This window comes from Pelobates fuscus, chromosome 5 (genome assembly GCF_036172605.1).
Source record: "Pelobates fuscus isolate aPelFus1 chromosome 5, aPelFus1.pri, whole genome shotgun sequence".
Taxonomy (NCBI): domain Eukaryota; kingdom Metazoa; phylum Chordata; class Amphibia; order Anura; family Pelobatidae; genus Pelobates; species Pelobates fuscus.
The window spans coordinates 286,101,466-286,119,038 of NC_086321.1; the positions used below are offsets into that span (position 1 = coordinate 286,101,466).

The 17,573-nt window shown below is 39.7% G+C and overlaps 1 protein-coding gene across 2 annotated transcripts in view; it reads right to left on the reverse strand.

Annotated features, from left to right (window-relative positions):
* CRTC1 (CREB regulated transcription coactivator 1) overlaps nt 1-17,573 on the reverse strand; it is a 166,614-nt gene that overhangs the window by 33,684 nt on the left and 115,357 nt on the right. For both annotated transcript variants that reach the window (XM_063455402.1, XM_063455400.1), the window contains exon 7: nt 3,068-3,111. In XM_063455402.1, coding sequence (XP_063311472.1) covers nt 3,068-3,111 — 44 coding nt within the window. The remainder of the gene's footprint in view (nt 1-3,067; nt 3,112-17,573) is intronic.

The following is a 17,573-nucleotide window of genomic DNA, read 5'->3' on the forward strand; positions in this document are numbered from 1 at the left end:
CATAACCCCCTCCACCCCCATACAATATAGGTCTGATACTATTCAAACAAAGTATAAATGCCACTACATAAACAAAACCAATTACACGAAATCACGCACAGGTCTCCCAAATAGCGAAAGCACTGCTAGTTTAATGATGTTTATGGCATCAAATCTCGATCAACATTTCTGTGAGAAATGCACTCACAAGCTGGATGGAAGAAGGTCAAAGGCAAAAGTAAAATTCCTCTCCTCTGACCTCACTGATCCAGCCCATTCTGAACTCTGAAGATAGGGAGCATGACACTCCATGCAAAATAAGTATAAAAGCATTTACCCAATACTAAATTGTAAATTTTCTCTAAAAGAGTGCTCATGCAATCCAAACTTATACCTATAAAAAACTATGTTATAAAAGCAGTAGCACTACAATGAGTTACGGTCAAAGAGAAACTACAATGTAAATATTCAAGTTATAGAAAAAAATAACTGCCAATTTTATCAAGGGTTTTAGGACGGTCTTAGGAATAATATAGGCCAGGGGGATATGATATAATAAATCTAGCCAACAACCTGTTCTGATGTCCATGCTCTTTAATGTTGCAAAGTAATCCAAAAAGCAGACACTGTTAGCAGACTGTCTTTGAGAGGACAGCCAGCTAAGTGCCCTATCCCTAGGAATGCTGGAAAAGTGCATGGGACATGCCTTTACACATGTGCAGTTGGAATATTTCTTCACCTGGCAACAACTTGACCACAGGAGAAGAGAGGGAGTCTGATCAGTTTAATCATGAAGAGGAGGTTTGTCTGTCCCTGCTATGTTAGTCAGTGTAGGAAAAACGAGGAGCTTGCTGCTGCTTCACAATAATGTCCTGTTGGTTGTTAATGGTCTGGACTTGACTGGATTAGTGTGTGGGTAAGGCTGGAAGAGGAAGGCTAAAGAAACGCCCAAAGGCACGATCACCAATACAATTTGAAAAGGTAAGAGAGAAGTTCAGGGAGGTGCAAGAGATAAAACAGTAAATATACTTATAATAGGTGACTCTCTGGATCAACCTAAAAATAAAAAAGTGAACATAGCATAATACTGTAACACTTTTAAACAAAATATATCGGAGGTAATGGGTCACTCACGATCTGTAGAGCCTTAAGAAGCAGGCTCTAACTATGAAGGCTTTAAATAATAAGCTTATTCACGCTATCTCCACTGTTGTCTGTAGTAAGGTGCTTTCTCCCACACCACGAAATATCACAGCAAAATTGGATTCAGGTAAAAAAGCTTTACTTTTACAAATTTATCACACAAATATTTTGTTTAAAAGTGTTACAGTATTATGCTATGTACACTTTTTTATTTTCAGGTTGATCCAGAGAGTCACCTATTATAAGTATATTTACTGTTTTATCTCTTGCACCTCCCTAAACTTCTGTCTCTTACCTTTTGTTATGTGTATATAGTGCCTTTTGGTGATTATTTGGCACTTGGGAGTAGTTGCTTTGTTTACCTTTACCAACAGCGCCAATCCACCTGTCTATTTTTCTCTGGTTTTCCAGGAATTATAGTTTGTTTTTTGTTTACCAATACAATTTGACCAAGTTTTTAGTAAGTTTATAAAAATGTTTATTGCGTACTTATCAAGTTTTTTCTTGCATTGCTTTTTTTTTGGTATAATTTTTTTTTAAAGTGTTTGCTTTAATACAAAAAATGTGAAGTGATGCATGTCCCTTTAACAGGACACGCACATATAGCCTGGTAGGGTGAAATATTTTTCTCAAAAGGCAGAGCATTGTTGTAAAAATATTTGTTAGGCATTGGCACCACAGAGAGAATTTAGGTACCAAACTGAAAGAAAATCCTGGAGAAATGAATAAGCATGCATGAATGCAGTGAAAATTAACACATTCATAGCTTCAAATGTCCAATCATGCCCATAAAAATATTAACTCTTCCTGCATTGTTACTACTTTAAGAAAATGATAAAATGTTTAACTTTAAAAATAAAAACTAATTTGATGAGAAATTATTAATAAACATAAGAGAAGGTGGAAGACTTCTTAAGTACAGTAAAAAGTACAGTAAACAAATAGCTTAAAAATCCATCTCCCAAGTATTTTAGAAATGTGCTATTTATCTCCTCTTGGTGCCCATATAGACTAAAGATTTTAGGGTTTACTAAACAGAAGATTGGTATTGAAGTGAAAAACAAATTGCAAAAGTTAGGCAAAACAGATGATTTGGAAAAATTCTTTAACATATTATGAATCACTTGACAATAATTTCTGTAAAGCAGCAAGCAAACACACACAAAAAAAAAAAAAATATATATATATATATATATATATATATATATATATATATACATACATACATACAAACTAAAATAAAGCAATAAAAACTTAAAAATATGTAAAACATTTATAAACTTACTATAAAATTGGTCCGGACGCCTCTGAGCTATGGGAGATTTGTCAGTTTCATCCAACTAATGACTAAAACAGGGCAATCATTGTGCAACAGCAGGAGAGAGAAACATCGGAGCCAGCACTTCATGAATCACACTGACCAGACTCCCTCTCTTCTCCCCCTGTCAGTTAAAGAGATCTTCCAAATGCACATGTGTAAATATATCAGGCATGTTCGATTCACTTTTCAAACATTCCTAGGGATAGGACACTGATTGGTTAGAGCAGTGTTCCTTTCATGTGGGTGTGGAAAGCATAAAAAATAAGCAGAAGGTAAATCTGAAAAAAGCACATTTACCTGCTTTTGTCAGCCTACAGAGTGAGGTAATGGTCTCATTCAAAGAGAAAGCTTTTTTTGAATGAGACAATTGTCTCAAAGTGATGCATGTCCCTTTAACTTGGCTATAGATACCTATTGAATATTTTAGCCTGGGTTTTACAATTCAGTTTTTATTCACCTCTGTTTATTAAATTAGTACATGAAGCCATTTGGTATTTAAGCCTTCTGTCTAAAAAAGCAAATTAAATAAATGTACTAAATGAATGTTTTCAAATGCAACCGTGATCTGCAGCTGAAATAATACAGACTTCTAACATAGTACTGTCATTATACACATCAACTTACTTTATTCCAGGAACTTCACATGATTTAGGCCTTGAAGAGCCTGTCTGAATAGAAAAAAAACATAAAAAGGGTATTAAGTTGCAATAAATAAAGGTTCAGCAGTTCATCATAATATGGACTGCTTTGTCATTAGCACATTAAAACGTGACTTTTGAAAAGCACTAATTTATCTGCTTGATAAACCAATAAAGCATTCCAATGTTTATTTAAAACATTCTCTGGCAATGTTTACGGTAATATAAATACGTTCATGTAAGTATTCTTTAGGCATTCTGCTATATGGACTGCTACCAGTCATTAAAATTAAAGAGCTGCTTTATCAGAAGCACTATAATGTGATAAAGGCTAGGGGGGTGAATAAATCAATACAGGGATTCCATGGGGATAACAATGCATACATTATAAGAGTTATGCACAGAACTCCAACTGAAAACAACTAGTGGACCAAGATCTGTAGAGGAATTACATCCACTATCTGGTTTGTAGAACTTGAAATATTATTAGTGCATTATGATAGAAATGCATAAAGGAGTTGTGTGGGTTATTCTTAGAGAAATGTGTACTAATGTTACTTTCAGCGACTTACATTGTCAAAATTCAGATGAAATGGTAAAGTGAAAAAAAGTGTTTTTTTAAGGACTTTTATTGCAAAATAAACAAGAGCTATCTGTACTTGGCTCTATGTTTTGATCAAACCACTTAGTGTCAGATTTTTATGCAACATGTTGCTTCGTTCTAAATTTCACATTCTTGTGATTACAAACAGAAAGTCAAACTGTACATAAACATACATACAAAGATCATCTGTAGCACTTCTGCAGTTCCAAGAATCTGTAATTCCAACAATCATAAACATGTTTTTTTATAAACAACGGAGGATGACAGCGAAGCAAGAATATAAATGCACAATTTTAAAACATTCACTACTAAAATGTTTTGGTAACAAAAAAAGTGATTAAATTATGAGAGTGAAAGTCACCATCATTTTGCTAATATATATATATATATATATACACATACATATATACACACATACACACACACACACACACGTATATATACACACAGCAGACAACTAAAAACAAACATATAAATAACCTTGAGCTTAAAGGAACACAAATGTGTATTCCTTTCCTGACCCTGCAGTGTTAAAAATCACCATTTAGGGGGCTGCCCCACCCTTTCCCCCTTAGGTCATATCAATTTAATCAATGTATCTCGATGAGGAAAATTCAGCATCTTCATGCAGAGCTGGACACTGTGCAGCACTGCCACAGGAAGCACCTCCAGTGGCCACCTGAGGAGTGTGGCTACTGGAGGTGTCCCTAGGGGGCACGAAAAAGCAACTATAAAATGAATGCAGCACTTTAAAATAACCCCAGTCATGGAACATGTATACATAAATAAATACCACTTTCCTTAGATTCTGTACTCTTTCTCTTAAAGTAAAAAAAAAAAAAGACAACCAATAGTGTTATATTGCTTTTACACAACACAACTGAGAATTGCTAGAATCTTATTCACACAAGCGAGAGCTTATATGGACATGCTGTCAAGTCATTTGTGTTTTTCATCAAAAATAAAACTCTCTCAAACTTCTAAGTAAATCTTCAAGTTTATTATACACAACTCCCAATGCATATAAAGACAGAGAGAGCACAAATAAACCACTTTTTAGGGCAGATAAACCTCTTTGATGGTGCATATATAAGTAATCAACTCAATTGCTCATGGAGCATATGCCATTAGTCTCACCATCATACAAAGTAAACGGCTAGTGATTTCACAAACCATAGATGTTAACTTTGGATGTTCTAAATAAACATGTATTTATCGTGAACTATTTTTGTGTGGTTGAGAATGTGCTATATTGGTAAGGGAGGCGTCACCCCTTTATAGGCACATTGCCTGATTGCTTGGAGCGGTATTTAAACAATATTGGTTGTCTTTTTCATTTTTATGCTTTGAGAGAAAAAAAGAGAGAGAACAGTTATTTATTTGTGTATACATGTTCTCACCACTGCAGGTATTTAAAAGTGCTGCATTCATTTTATATTTACTTTACAATTGAACATTAAAAGTACACTCTAGACCCCTAAAGCACTTTAGCTTGCTGACAAGTTTTATGTGTGAAGAGTTTGTCCTTTTCTTCCATTTTGGAAATATTGCAGATTTCAATAAAACATTGACACCTTGATAAATTTTACTGGTTACACCCCCTGTTTTTTCAAGCAGACAACAGGTCCTGTTACTTCCTGGTTTTGTTGGCTTATTTTCACTGAAAAAATTTTTTTCATTGAACATATCCATAGATCATAATGACCACTTTCATTGAGTGTATATTTGCTAGTACTGAAAACTTTACATCCCTATAGGCAGCTCAGAATCAGAAACATCTACTCCCAAAAGCATAACTATAAACAGCAGGTAAGCACTTTGCCACAGCCCAAGGCATCCCAAATAGTACTAGAGGGTAAAGCGAACAGCTTGCAGGTCCCTAGGGGGTGTGTAGAAAAAGAATGACACACATAACAGAAAACTTGAATTGCTACTTATTGAATACCATGTGTAATTTCAGTTTGATACATTATTCTATCCAATTTAGACTAACTATTCTTAAGAACACTCAAACTTAAATAAAATATATAATTTTTTCAAATAAGATGTGTTGCTTTACTGTTTTATATTCAGCCACACACTTAAATAACAAAAAAAAACAAAAGTGAAAAAAGCCTTAAAGGCTCACTTTATAATCCAGGATAGCCTCTCGACAGGCTCTCCACTCACAGATACGCATTAGTGGGATCTATGGTGAATGTGCAGCATCAACGTGTCCCATCAATCCAATGCTTAGAAGCATAGTGGCATTCGGACTCATCAGGTCATCATTGTAATGATGCTGAATGTAGAGTCTTGTTTTAAGCAAAATGCAAATATTACCACTCTGCAATGGCAATGTTTTACATTTCCAAACAAAAGACACAGCGTTTGATTTTAGAGCTTAGATAGTCTTCTTAAATCCCTCTATAACTTGAGAAAACAGTTTATATCTAAGCGTTATAACTTTAAGGAACACTATAGGGTCAGAAACACAAACATGTAAACCTGACCCTATAGTGTTAAAAACACTATCGATACCCCTTGACTCCATAAATATGGCAAAATCTTACTTTAATTCCAGTCTGCTGCTGCTGACTCTGCCTACACCTCTCCCCTATCTGCCTGCTTGGCTGACATCAGAAGTGTTGATCCAAAGTCAATCACAATGCTTTCACATAGGAAAGCGCTGGATTTGCAGAGACGGTCAAGGAGGCAGAGGGCAGAGCCAGCACAAACCAAACATAGCCCTGGTCAATCAGCATCTCCTCATAGAGATGTATTGAATCAAGTAAGAAAGTTCAGTGTCTCCAGGGGGTGGCCAGTGGAGGTACCCCTAGGCTGTAATGTAAACATTGCATTATCTCTGAAAAGACAGTGTTTACTGCAAAAAGCCTGAAGGGAATGAATATACTCACCACAAATACAATTAGCCATATGTCCTATCAAATGGATACTCCTGTCACCATAACTACTACTTCTAAATGAAATAGTTATGGTGCTAGGAAGCCCCCGAGCACACTTTTACCTTATGGGGTTAAGCTGTTCTTGTACAGTATAACCCCAAAAGCTGCCTCCAGTACCGATCTCAAAGTCCCCTAGGTGGCATCCGGCTTCTAGAATCCGAGTTACAGGAAGTGTGGAGTGCCACCGGACAGGGACGTCACTGATTGGCTAGAGCAGTTAGCTGATCCTCTAAGCCAATCTGTCGCTCCTCATTCATTTGAAGAAAAAAAAAAAAGCTATCGATAGGCCTAGAACGTCGGCTTACTATCTAGCCAGCAGTGCTCCTGCCTGGCGGCACTCTGCCATTCCTGTAACTCAGATCCAGACGCCTGATACCAACTGGCGGTTTGGAGGGACTTGGAGATCAATGCTGGAGGCAACCTCTGAGTTTAACCCCTTAAGGACCAAACTTCTGGAATAAAGGGAATCATGACATGGCACATGTCATGTGTCCTTAAGGGGTTAAACCGTTTGAGTACAGTTTACCCTTTGTTATGGTGACCGAAGAATCCCTTTAAGTACCACTTTGAGTAACAACGCAAACCTTTTTCCCTTAAAATGGTATATAAAAACCAACCTAATTCGGAATTACTTTTTTTGGCCCTGGAAAAAAAAGCATTTTTGATCTAAGCTGAATCTTCTTCCATACAAAGTATCCTCTGGAGAATGACTCACAAAAAAACTGCAAATAAATTGCTATTTTAATGAATAGCCCAGCGGTTCCCAAACTGTGTGCCGCAATGCAAGTTATTTTCCAAGTACTATGATGATAGCACCGGGAACTGTGCTCTCCCCTCTCGGCTCTGCAGGACCGGAGGGGAGATCAGAGATCTCCCTCTCCAGCCTGCTAGCACTTTGCTGACAGCCGGCAGGGAGGGAGGTTCAGTCTCACGAGAGTGAACTCTAGCAACTCCTGACGTTGCTAGAGTCCACTCTCACCACAGGGGCCACCAGGGATTGCAGGAAATGTCCCCCCTCCCAGGCAAAAGTAAGCTGGGAGGGGGGGATTTCATTTTTATTTTTTATAGTATAGTATATATTTATTAATTTGCCCTCCTACCCCCACACCCTGTGGGGATATTTATGGGGCAAAAATATTAAAAATAATATTTTCATAAAAATTATGCAAAATAAATTTAATAATTTTATTATATCAAAATTGATATCTCGAGAATTACCCACTATTTTTAATTATCTTAGATCTTAGAGAACGATCATTATGAGGATTTTACTCCATACAATAAATCACAATTTTTTTTATAAAAATATAATTTATTGTGACAATACCTCACTTAAAGAGAAAGTAAAACTTCACACAGAACAAAGAATTCCTCTGAAAGCAACGAGAAGCAATAAAATCTTGGCTAACAGATCAACTGAGTAACTCTTTCAATGCTGGCTAGATCCTCCTAGGCATATAATATCCTATTCTCATGCAATTTTCAATTAATGTTCATAACCATTCCTAGAACCATCCAATAAAAATCATCTACCAGGTTAAATTTTAGCTGAATTTTAATTTGCCTAAATAGATATGCTATCTTATTTCAGAGCAAATCAATACATCTGGATAAAAACAGCAGTATGCTAACTTGTGATAAATATATTATTAATATATCGTTACTTTCATTCCACCTGCAGTAATGGAATTTTCATAACAATATATTCCTTAGTTAACCAAGATTTTTAATTATTGAAATCTAAGATTTATCCAGGCATATATTCCTGCTATGAGTAATATTTAAATTAATTTAAATTAATTAAATAAAACCAGCATAATTACCAGTTATGTAGATGTTCTCATCAGATGATTTGTCCCAGGAACTTGAATGGAGGTATGGTTGGTTATGATTGTATGGAGGTGTGCATGTGATAGAGAAAGTAGTGTTGGTTTGGGGAATTGAGTCAAAGAGAGTTTGAAAGTTGAAAGTTTCTTGAGTACAGTCAGTCAAAGAGTATGAGAGTTGAGTGTTAGTCCCAGAGTGTCCTGAATCTCTCTCCTCAGTCCCCCCTCTTCCCATTGTCCTTACTTTTTAAAGGGCCAGACTCTCTGTACGTCAGTAGTTGATCGGACCTATAGGGCCCTGAAGGCGTCGCTAACCAACAGACCACCATCTAGATTTTGGTCAGTAGATGGCGCCCTTACATCACCAAACTTTCTTGTCCTGAAAAGGGTTAACTAATTTTGATGACGATTTTGACGTTAATTTTGGCTTATCTAAATGGCCAATATAACTCAAATTTGCAAGCGTTTACCCTAGACACAGCATCGGCGATTTTGATCGTATTTCTAATTTTGACACCTCCTAACCTTAATTTCACCCTATTTCTTACAATGGGACCTTGTAAAATTTAGAAAGTAAAATGAATTACTGTGTTATTTATCACTTATGGTGAAACGCGTTTATGGTTATTTACTCATGTATTTTACTGTGTATTTTAGAACAATAAAAGTTTTTTGGTTACCTCACCGTACCAATCCTCTTTTTATTGCACTCTCTATGCGCTTTAAACTTTTTTACTTATTCCTGGCATTTTAACGTTCCTGGTTACTTTTACTTCCACTGGCAATTCTACTGTTAAAGTACTCCAAGAAATCCCAGGTGGGGATCATACCACCAACGCCTATTCATAGAGCAGTACCTCTGCTCTATCTTTGTGAGTATTATTTTATCTTCTATTTTACTCTTATCCCATCACAATTGAGAGCACTATTGTTGCTTTTTACTCTTCTCTTTTGGAGCTTTGGACTACCAGACAGTGCTAACGGACGTACTGCCGCTACATATCCCATAAGCGGGGATTATACCGCTGTACGCTATCCAAACCAGAGCTGGCCATAGCTCCCTCAAATGCGAGTTCTTTACCGTCTCTACCTATTGCACACTGAGCCCCATCACAATTGAGAGCACTATTGTTGCTTTCTATTTTCTTTTCCGAGTTTTGGACTACCAGACGGTGTTGACGGAGACCCCTCCCCTACATATCCCATAAGTGGGGATTATACTGTTGTAGAATTATTAGGCCCTTATAAACTATACCCTTACTGGGCCCCTTTAATACTATACTCTCATATTCCCTCTATAGGCCTCATAGTTTAAATCTTACAAGAATGCTTTGTCCATAGAAATAGTGTGTCAGCAGGAAATGCTAGGATCCTGTTAAGTGAAACATTGTAGCAGATAGTCTTAATAAAATGTATAATTGCTAAAAAGGCCTTGAAGAACTAACCTTGAAAGACTAATGTGCCAGTTGCTCAAAATGGATAGCTGCCAAAAGCCCCCTTCCATCGAGTGAGCTCCTCGTGCCAGCAAGATGGTGCTGAAACCTGGAGGAGCTCGTCATGACGTCAGCTATGACATAAAGATGTAACACCCAGCAGGGAGGGCATTTAACTAACCACTTTACACCTCAGCCAATTGATAATGTTTTCTTGCTCATATCTTGATTTCTTTCAATGATGTAATTTTGCCTTTATAAGGGTCTGCGCACCCACTTTTTAACAGATGCCATTACATTTTCTGAAGTTCTTTCATTTAACCTGAACCTCGTGTCAGTGTGAATTTACTTCTGCGTATACGCAATTTAATCATCTCTAATTTGGTCAGGAACAGATAGTCATTCAAACTTATTGGTTTGCTTAAAAGAATACTATAACATTTGGCGCATCAACGTGGGGGCTGGGTTATGCCCTGCTATGGCAGCCGTCCAAGAAGACGCGGGGTGGATGAATCCTGGGGGAAGGAAGGAGATTGATCACCTCTGAATACACGGTAGAGTTTGCTGCAGCACCTGGCCGGTATGTTCCAGCCCCCTGTGATTGACCTGCCCCAGCGTCTGAGATCGGCTGCCGAGAGGACATAAAAGTCAGGTAATATCTTGCCCAGAGACCCCTGTACCTTACCTGTTGACTATCTGTTGCCTGAGTGTGTTTGAATTGTTTTGTCTCTAGTTTATGTGCCCGGGTTGAGTGATTGCCTGTTTACCCCTTTTAGGAGCCACGTGGCTGTGGCTGTAAGGAAAGAGGGGGGTGGATCTGTGGAAGTTTTCCTGGGGATCTTCTGTTTGCCTGTTTTCCTCTTTTAGGTGCCGAGTAGCTACGGCAGTAAGGAAAAAGAGGGGGGGAATCTGTGGAGGGGTGTAGACTCACTGCCTCCTGGGGGTTTCCCATAGGTGTCACTTTGACAGCTGAGCTAGCCTCATTGTGCACACATTACTCTGCTTGCAGAGAGGTGGTACCCTCCAGCCTCGAGTGCCGGGACTGGTGGCATTCCAATTTTAGCTGGTACCCTCCAGCCTTGAGTGCTGAGGCTGGTGGCATTCCAATTTTTCTTTGTTGGTGGGATTGGATTCGGGCAGGCATTGCTGTCTCCATTACCACGTGGTAGTGTGACTTGCGGGTAGTTCCGCAACAGAGACACTACGGGAGTAAGGTAGAGGTGGTTACGGGTCCGAACCACTGTAACGAGGGAGGTGTACGGAACTCGGGCCGGTGTTGCTGTGTTCCGTTGCCGACAGGTAGTGCGGCTAATCTGCAGTCATTCCCCGAGCGGGGACACTACGGGATTGAGATAGGTGGCTTCTGCCACATGAATAACGGAAAGGGATTATTGTTGAACTTATTTGAACTGTGATGCATGCACTGTATTTACACTGAAATGTTGTCTTAATTGTCTGTCACACAGATTCCTGTGTTTACTTTTATCTCACTCTCTGTACTATTTGCACTTTCCCCTCCTATTTCACTTTTTCTGATGAGAGAAGTGATTGGTCACACACTTCTTGCCACGCTCCAATCCGCGGCTACCTTGGGTAGGCGGAATCAGTGACTAGTCTACGTTTTGGGAAGACGTACATAGGAACTTATTCTTACGTAGCAGTCGAGCACTGTAGACATTCTGTTCCTCTTTCTTTCTCTATATCTGGGACGCCTTGTATAGGGAAGATGGGACAGAATCTAGATAAACCCAATAAGGGTTGGTTAGCATATGATCTGGTTGAAGATAGAGAAGGAGAGGAGATGGTTAAGCAAGTTGATAAGATTGCTAAAGTATGTGGAATTGCCGTAAAAAGGAGAAGAGATGGTTAAGCAAGTTGATAAATTGCTAAAGTGTGTGGAATTGCCGTACCTCCGTGCAGTAGGTTGCAGCCAGAGAGCTGGCGTAAGTTACTGACAGAAAAGAAAAGCAAGCTGTTAGACCATGATTTGATCCGTACAGCGGTAGCCTGGTACCGAGTAGTGAAGGCTATTCAGCAAGAGGTTGATCACAAAGTTTAAGATTGTATGTTTATTATAATAATTGTGTTACTGGGAAGTTCTCCCAGCCAGCGCCCTATTATTACATTATTATGTCCAGGAGGTGACCACGCCCAACATCCCGTCAGTAATGACCGAAATGTAGCTGACCACGGTCACCATCCCTGGTCCCCACCCTACCCCAATCTTAAATGCTGTGGGGTTTTTGTATTTTGTGTTAGCCATTAGATGGCAGAGGACCACCCTATAGAGGGTTGGGGTTTTGTATTGAGTTTCACTGAGATTATTACTATATTATGATTGACCTGACTGGATCAGGAGTTATTTGCTGTGTTTTACTGTTTATATGCGCATTGTTCTAATGTGTACATGGCCATATTACTTTCTGCTATAGTATGGGTAAATGTGTTTTTGTGTCTCTTTGCTTGCAATAATTGTAACGTAACTGTCCTTCCAGCGCTGACATGGTTAAAATTTCATGCTTGCAGTCCCTCTTGTTTCTCTCTCTCTCTCCTCCCACCCCTCCCTTCTTGCCTTCTGTGAGACACGGGGGGGAGGAGGGAGGGGTGTGACATGCCTACGATTCAGATTTGTGTTCCGTAGAGTTATTCAGAGCTACTGATAAGAGTTAGCAATGGAATTTTTGCTAGAAAATATTCTAATTGTGTATTTTGTTATTTACATAGGAGTTGATAGGATGGTTAAGGAGTGATGTGTCGTAAAAGAGGTTTCTAGGGTTTGTATATTGTTATTGTTGTTGCCATTTATATGACGCCAACAGATTCCGTAGCGCTTTATATATATTGTGTTTTGTGATAAGGCAGTGAGGATTGTGGGGGAGACTCGCTCACGAGGCGCTGTATTTTCTTTCGCGGTGCAAAGTAAAGACTGGTGTATATGATTACGGAGGTTAGGAAAATGAATCTGCTACAAGGATAGAGGGAATATGCAAAGTTGTTAAGTTAGTATGTGAAGTGATTAATGGCTGGAGGATGATAAGGGAAATTGGTTGAATTCCGTGAGTTTATTTTGCATCATGTTATCTTAAAGTACATGTTTCTAGAGACAGCTTTACGGGCTGTTAAATGTATAATATTCACAGCTGTCTTATTTAATCCGTCAAGTCTGTCCATAGTTTAGTATTTCATTTTGCCGAACAGAATGTTGCTTCTCTGATTTATTTTATTAGTCATAATATAGTGTAATGTTGAAAGTATGTCAGCCTAGTACAAAAGGAGGTTGGCACAGCCAGTCCCGTGACCTCCACCTAATTACCATACCACTGATGTCACTTCTGCCATTACCATACCACTGATGTCACTTCTGCCCTTACCATATCAGTGATGTCACTTCCGCCCTTACATCCTGTCCTGTCACTTCCTTCCTTGCCCCTGTCATGGCTGCCTCGATCATAAGACCTACTCCTATCATGCTCATCCTATCTTAAGACATGCTGTTTTCCTTGAATCCCACATATTATGAACAGGAAAGTTATAATTACTAAAGGGAAAAATTAGAGAGTTTCAATAATTTAATTTAATGGTAATACAATTAAAGATTGGTCTCAAAATGTTTTGATCAAATTGAAAAGGAACCAGAAAACATTATACGCCTAACTATTAACAAATGGAATAAGGACTTAGATACTAGCATAAACTATGGAGGTGGGAGTGTGTTCCAATCTGTCTTTATTGGAAAATGATAGCCTCCAAGATTCAATAACTGACTAACATAATTTTTGATGTAAGCCCAGATATTTTATTATTGCATATACATTTAAGTCGAGACTTTGGGCATTATAGTGTATTGATTCCAGATCTGTTACTAGCAGCAAGTACATTAACAGCCAGAAACTGGAAACGAAAAAAGGTAGCTTAACGTATAGCTATTTATAAAGCTTAACAAAAAAATCGCCATTATTTTTTTAATTTATCTCGCCGAAAACAATGTTATTTGTCTATTTTGTATGTTTTTTATTTTTTTTTTTGTTATTTATTTGTTTAAGCTGCTCTGGTTTATTTTTTTTTTTATTTTATTTTTTTTAATTCTTTATTTTTGTTGTGCAGTTTATTACATATTATTGACATACGCCACAACAGCGTGTTTGTGGATGCACATACGTTTGACAGTGGCATGAGACATTGCACATTTTTATATAGTTATAACAGGCTTTGGTTAAACAGAGAAATCGTTATATTATAGTAAGGTGATCATCGCTTTATGGTGCTAGGTTGGCATTATGGTTTGCAATATAACAATAGCCGGGCAATCAGCACATTTTTGTTTTTTATGTTACATGGAGATATCAGGCTTCTAGGCATCATTTTTATGGCATAACAGGCTAGGCTAGACATGCGTATAACCAGCTAAGTGCGCTTAAGATTGTAAATGTAGTGCACATTTTATAAAACAGTACTAGTAATCACTTATCTATTGTAACACAAGCTTGCGAGCTTTAGTACTATGATATTCACTCATGAGTTAGCTGTTGCTAAATTATGCCCTTAAGCTGTTGCCCTTGCTAATTACGCTTAGTATGCAGGTAGAGTCCTGAGGTCCTTCGCTTAAAACTATATGACTTTTGGAGTATAAGAGCACCCCAGCGGCATGCTGCCAGGTACTTGAACCCCAAGGAGGTGAGTTATGCAGGCTTCACTCCCCCAGTGAGTCCAGAATTGTTTGGTGCTGTGATGTGGAGTTCTCTTCCACCGCTTTCCTCCAGCAGTCTGGTGCCTACTCCCTGCAGTCCGGCTAACTGGTTTCACTGCGTCGTGATGGAGGCGGTGTAGGTCAGCTCCTCGGGTTGGAGTTATGGTGTGCAAGTCATCTGGGCAGGTCCGAGGGGTCTGGAGCGATGGAGCGATGGGTCAGTGCTTTGCTAGTTAGCAGGTAGTCGCTCCCGCCTTTTTGTCGTGGTATCGCTTGTACAGCTATCACTGAGGCTGTGGGTCAGTTGGCATTGATCCATTTCTGCAGGCGTGCAGTGCTTGCGTGGGATTCTGGAGGGTACCGTCCCCTTGGAAGCCAGAGGCGCTCGTGTGAGCCAGCAGGGTCGCTGCGCCACCATTTTAGGTGCGGTCAGAGTTGTGGTTTGGCGGCTGTCGGGTACTCAAAAGCTCCGATGTAGCAGGAGCCACAGGGCGTACAGGGTGCAGGCCGGGATCACCCCCACCGGCCCAGAGGGGGGGGGAACAGGGCCCAGGTCGCCCAGCCGAAGGAGCCTGGCTGAGTAGCATTGGGCAGGATAGTGGGCGGCGGCCGTCCGCCTCACTCACCGCCTGAGTAGGCCTCATCCAAAAGGAGCAATGCGTACCCCACCGGGGGACTAAAACAGCAGCTGCAAGCCTCTCCCCGGGTCCAGTGTCTCCATAGGTGCCAGCCCACCGCGGTAGGTCAACGAGGGGAGTTCAACCGATCCATATTGTAAGTTTTTAAGCCAAGATTTGCCGGAGCTGTTGTGAGGTGCGACCGGCTAGCTCGGCGGCCAGGCCCCGCCCCCCATTTTGTATGTTTTTAATACATTATCAGCGAAGAGTAAAATAAGTTTATCCCTTTTGCAAGACATAAAATTGTGATAATGTATATTTGTGATGTATGTAGGCATTATATTTTGAGCTATGCTATATATAAAAATGAATAGGGGAAAAAGGAGAGAGTCAGGGATAGCGTTAGAGGCCTGTTCAGACAGATGTGCATGTTAGCCTTTTATTATTTTTCTATAGGGAAAGCATTGGGTCAGTTTATAGTTGTTGTAAATGGGCATAATAGAACCGCCTGTTATGTATGTGGAGGTGCCCGACCCCATTTAGGCACCGTCCCCTTAACTATCCCTTTAGAAATAGAAATTTGTTTTCTAAGTCTTTTTGCCTTTAATTATGGTTCCAACCAGTCCCTCTGCAGAGCATGGACAGCAGAGTACCCTCTCTTAGAAGGAAATGTCAAACCCCCAGATGGAATCACAATCTATAAAGGTAATTACACTTGTTACACCATGTATGATGGTATTGGTAAATTCATGGGTAACTTTTCCAAAGGTTATTGTGCCACCTACAGAACTGTTCCTACGCGCCTGTTACAACACCATACCAGGTCACTAGGAGATATCTACTGGTTATGCGGGGATTTACAGTTAAGGTCTAGACTGGAGTCTGAGTGGTGGGGAGAGTGTACCCTAGTTAAAGTTATCATGCCCATACACATTATTTCTGATAATCATCCTGACATTCATGAACCTCCACAAACATCAACCAGAGTCAAGCGTGAAACCCCAGTAAAAGGCAGCTTCGACCCACACATTCACATAGATGCCACTGGGGTGCCTAGGGGGGTACCTAATGAATTTAAAGCTAGAGATGAAGTTGCAGTGGGTTTTGAATCACAATTCACTATAGTCACTGCCAATAAAAACCTTAACTGGATAAATTATATCTATTACAACCAACAGCGCTTTGTTAATTACACTAGGGATGCCCTCCAGGGTTTAGCCGAACAATTACAAGCCACATCCCAGATGACCTTCCAGAACAGACTGGCCTTAGACATGATTCTGGCCGAGAAGGGGGATGTATGTAAAATACTACCCGACACCATGACTTGTTGCACTTACATTCCAGAAAACACAGGCCCTAATGGTAAGGTCACCCTGGCCATAGAAAAATTAAATACACTCTCAGAAGAGTTGAAAAGGAATTCTGGGATGACAGACCCCTGGGACAAATGGTTTGGTTGGATGACTGGTTGGCAGAAAGCTTTAGTTCATATTGGTATGGCTCTACTAATTTTTCTTTTTATCTTTGCTCTTCTCGTTCGTTGTGTCCTCCCATGCCTCAGAAAGTTCCTACAGAAGACTGTTGACCAAACGACACCAACCTTTACTAATCTGGAAATTGGTGTTCAAGATCTGACATCGCCCTGTATTCCGCTACAAACTCTCCCTTATGATGATGAAGTGCGGAAATTCTAGGAAGGGACAGCTAAGGGACAGCTTCCGTCTGTATGGGTCAGTCTACCGTGTGGAGAAGTGGTGGACAAGCCACCACGGGATACCCATGGAGTGAAGTGTTCGAGAGCCGTACTGACGGATGAGCTGCAGCCTGTTAGGGTCAGATAAGGGATAGACTTGCACTTTGCATTAACACCAAGTTAGCGGTCATGGGGTTTATGTGTCTTTGGGCTAACAAATCTTCTGATATTAACAAATAAAGTTCATCTTTTTAGTAATTAACATTTTATAGGGGGGTCTGTAGTAGAATTATTAGGCCCTTATAAACTATACCCTTACTGGGCCCCTTTAATACTATACTCTCATATTCCCTCTATAGGCCTCATAGTTTAAATCTTACAAGAATGCTTTGTCCATAAAAATAGTGTGTCAGCAGGAAATGCTAGGATCCTGTTAAGTGAAACATTGTAGCAGATAGTCTTAATAAAATGTATAATTGCTAAAAAGGCCTTGAAGAACTAACCTTGAAAGACTAACGTGCCAGTTGCTCAAAATGGATAGCTGCCAAAAGCCCCCTCCCATCGAGTGAGCTCCTCGTGCCAGCAAGATGGTGCTGAAACCTGGAGGAGCTCGTCATGACGTCAGCTATGACATAAAGATGTAACACCCAGCAGGGAGGGCATTTAACTAACCACTTTACACCT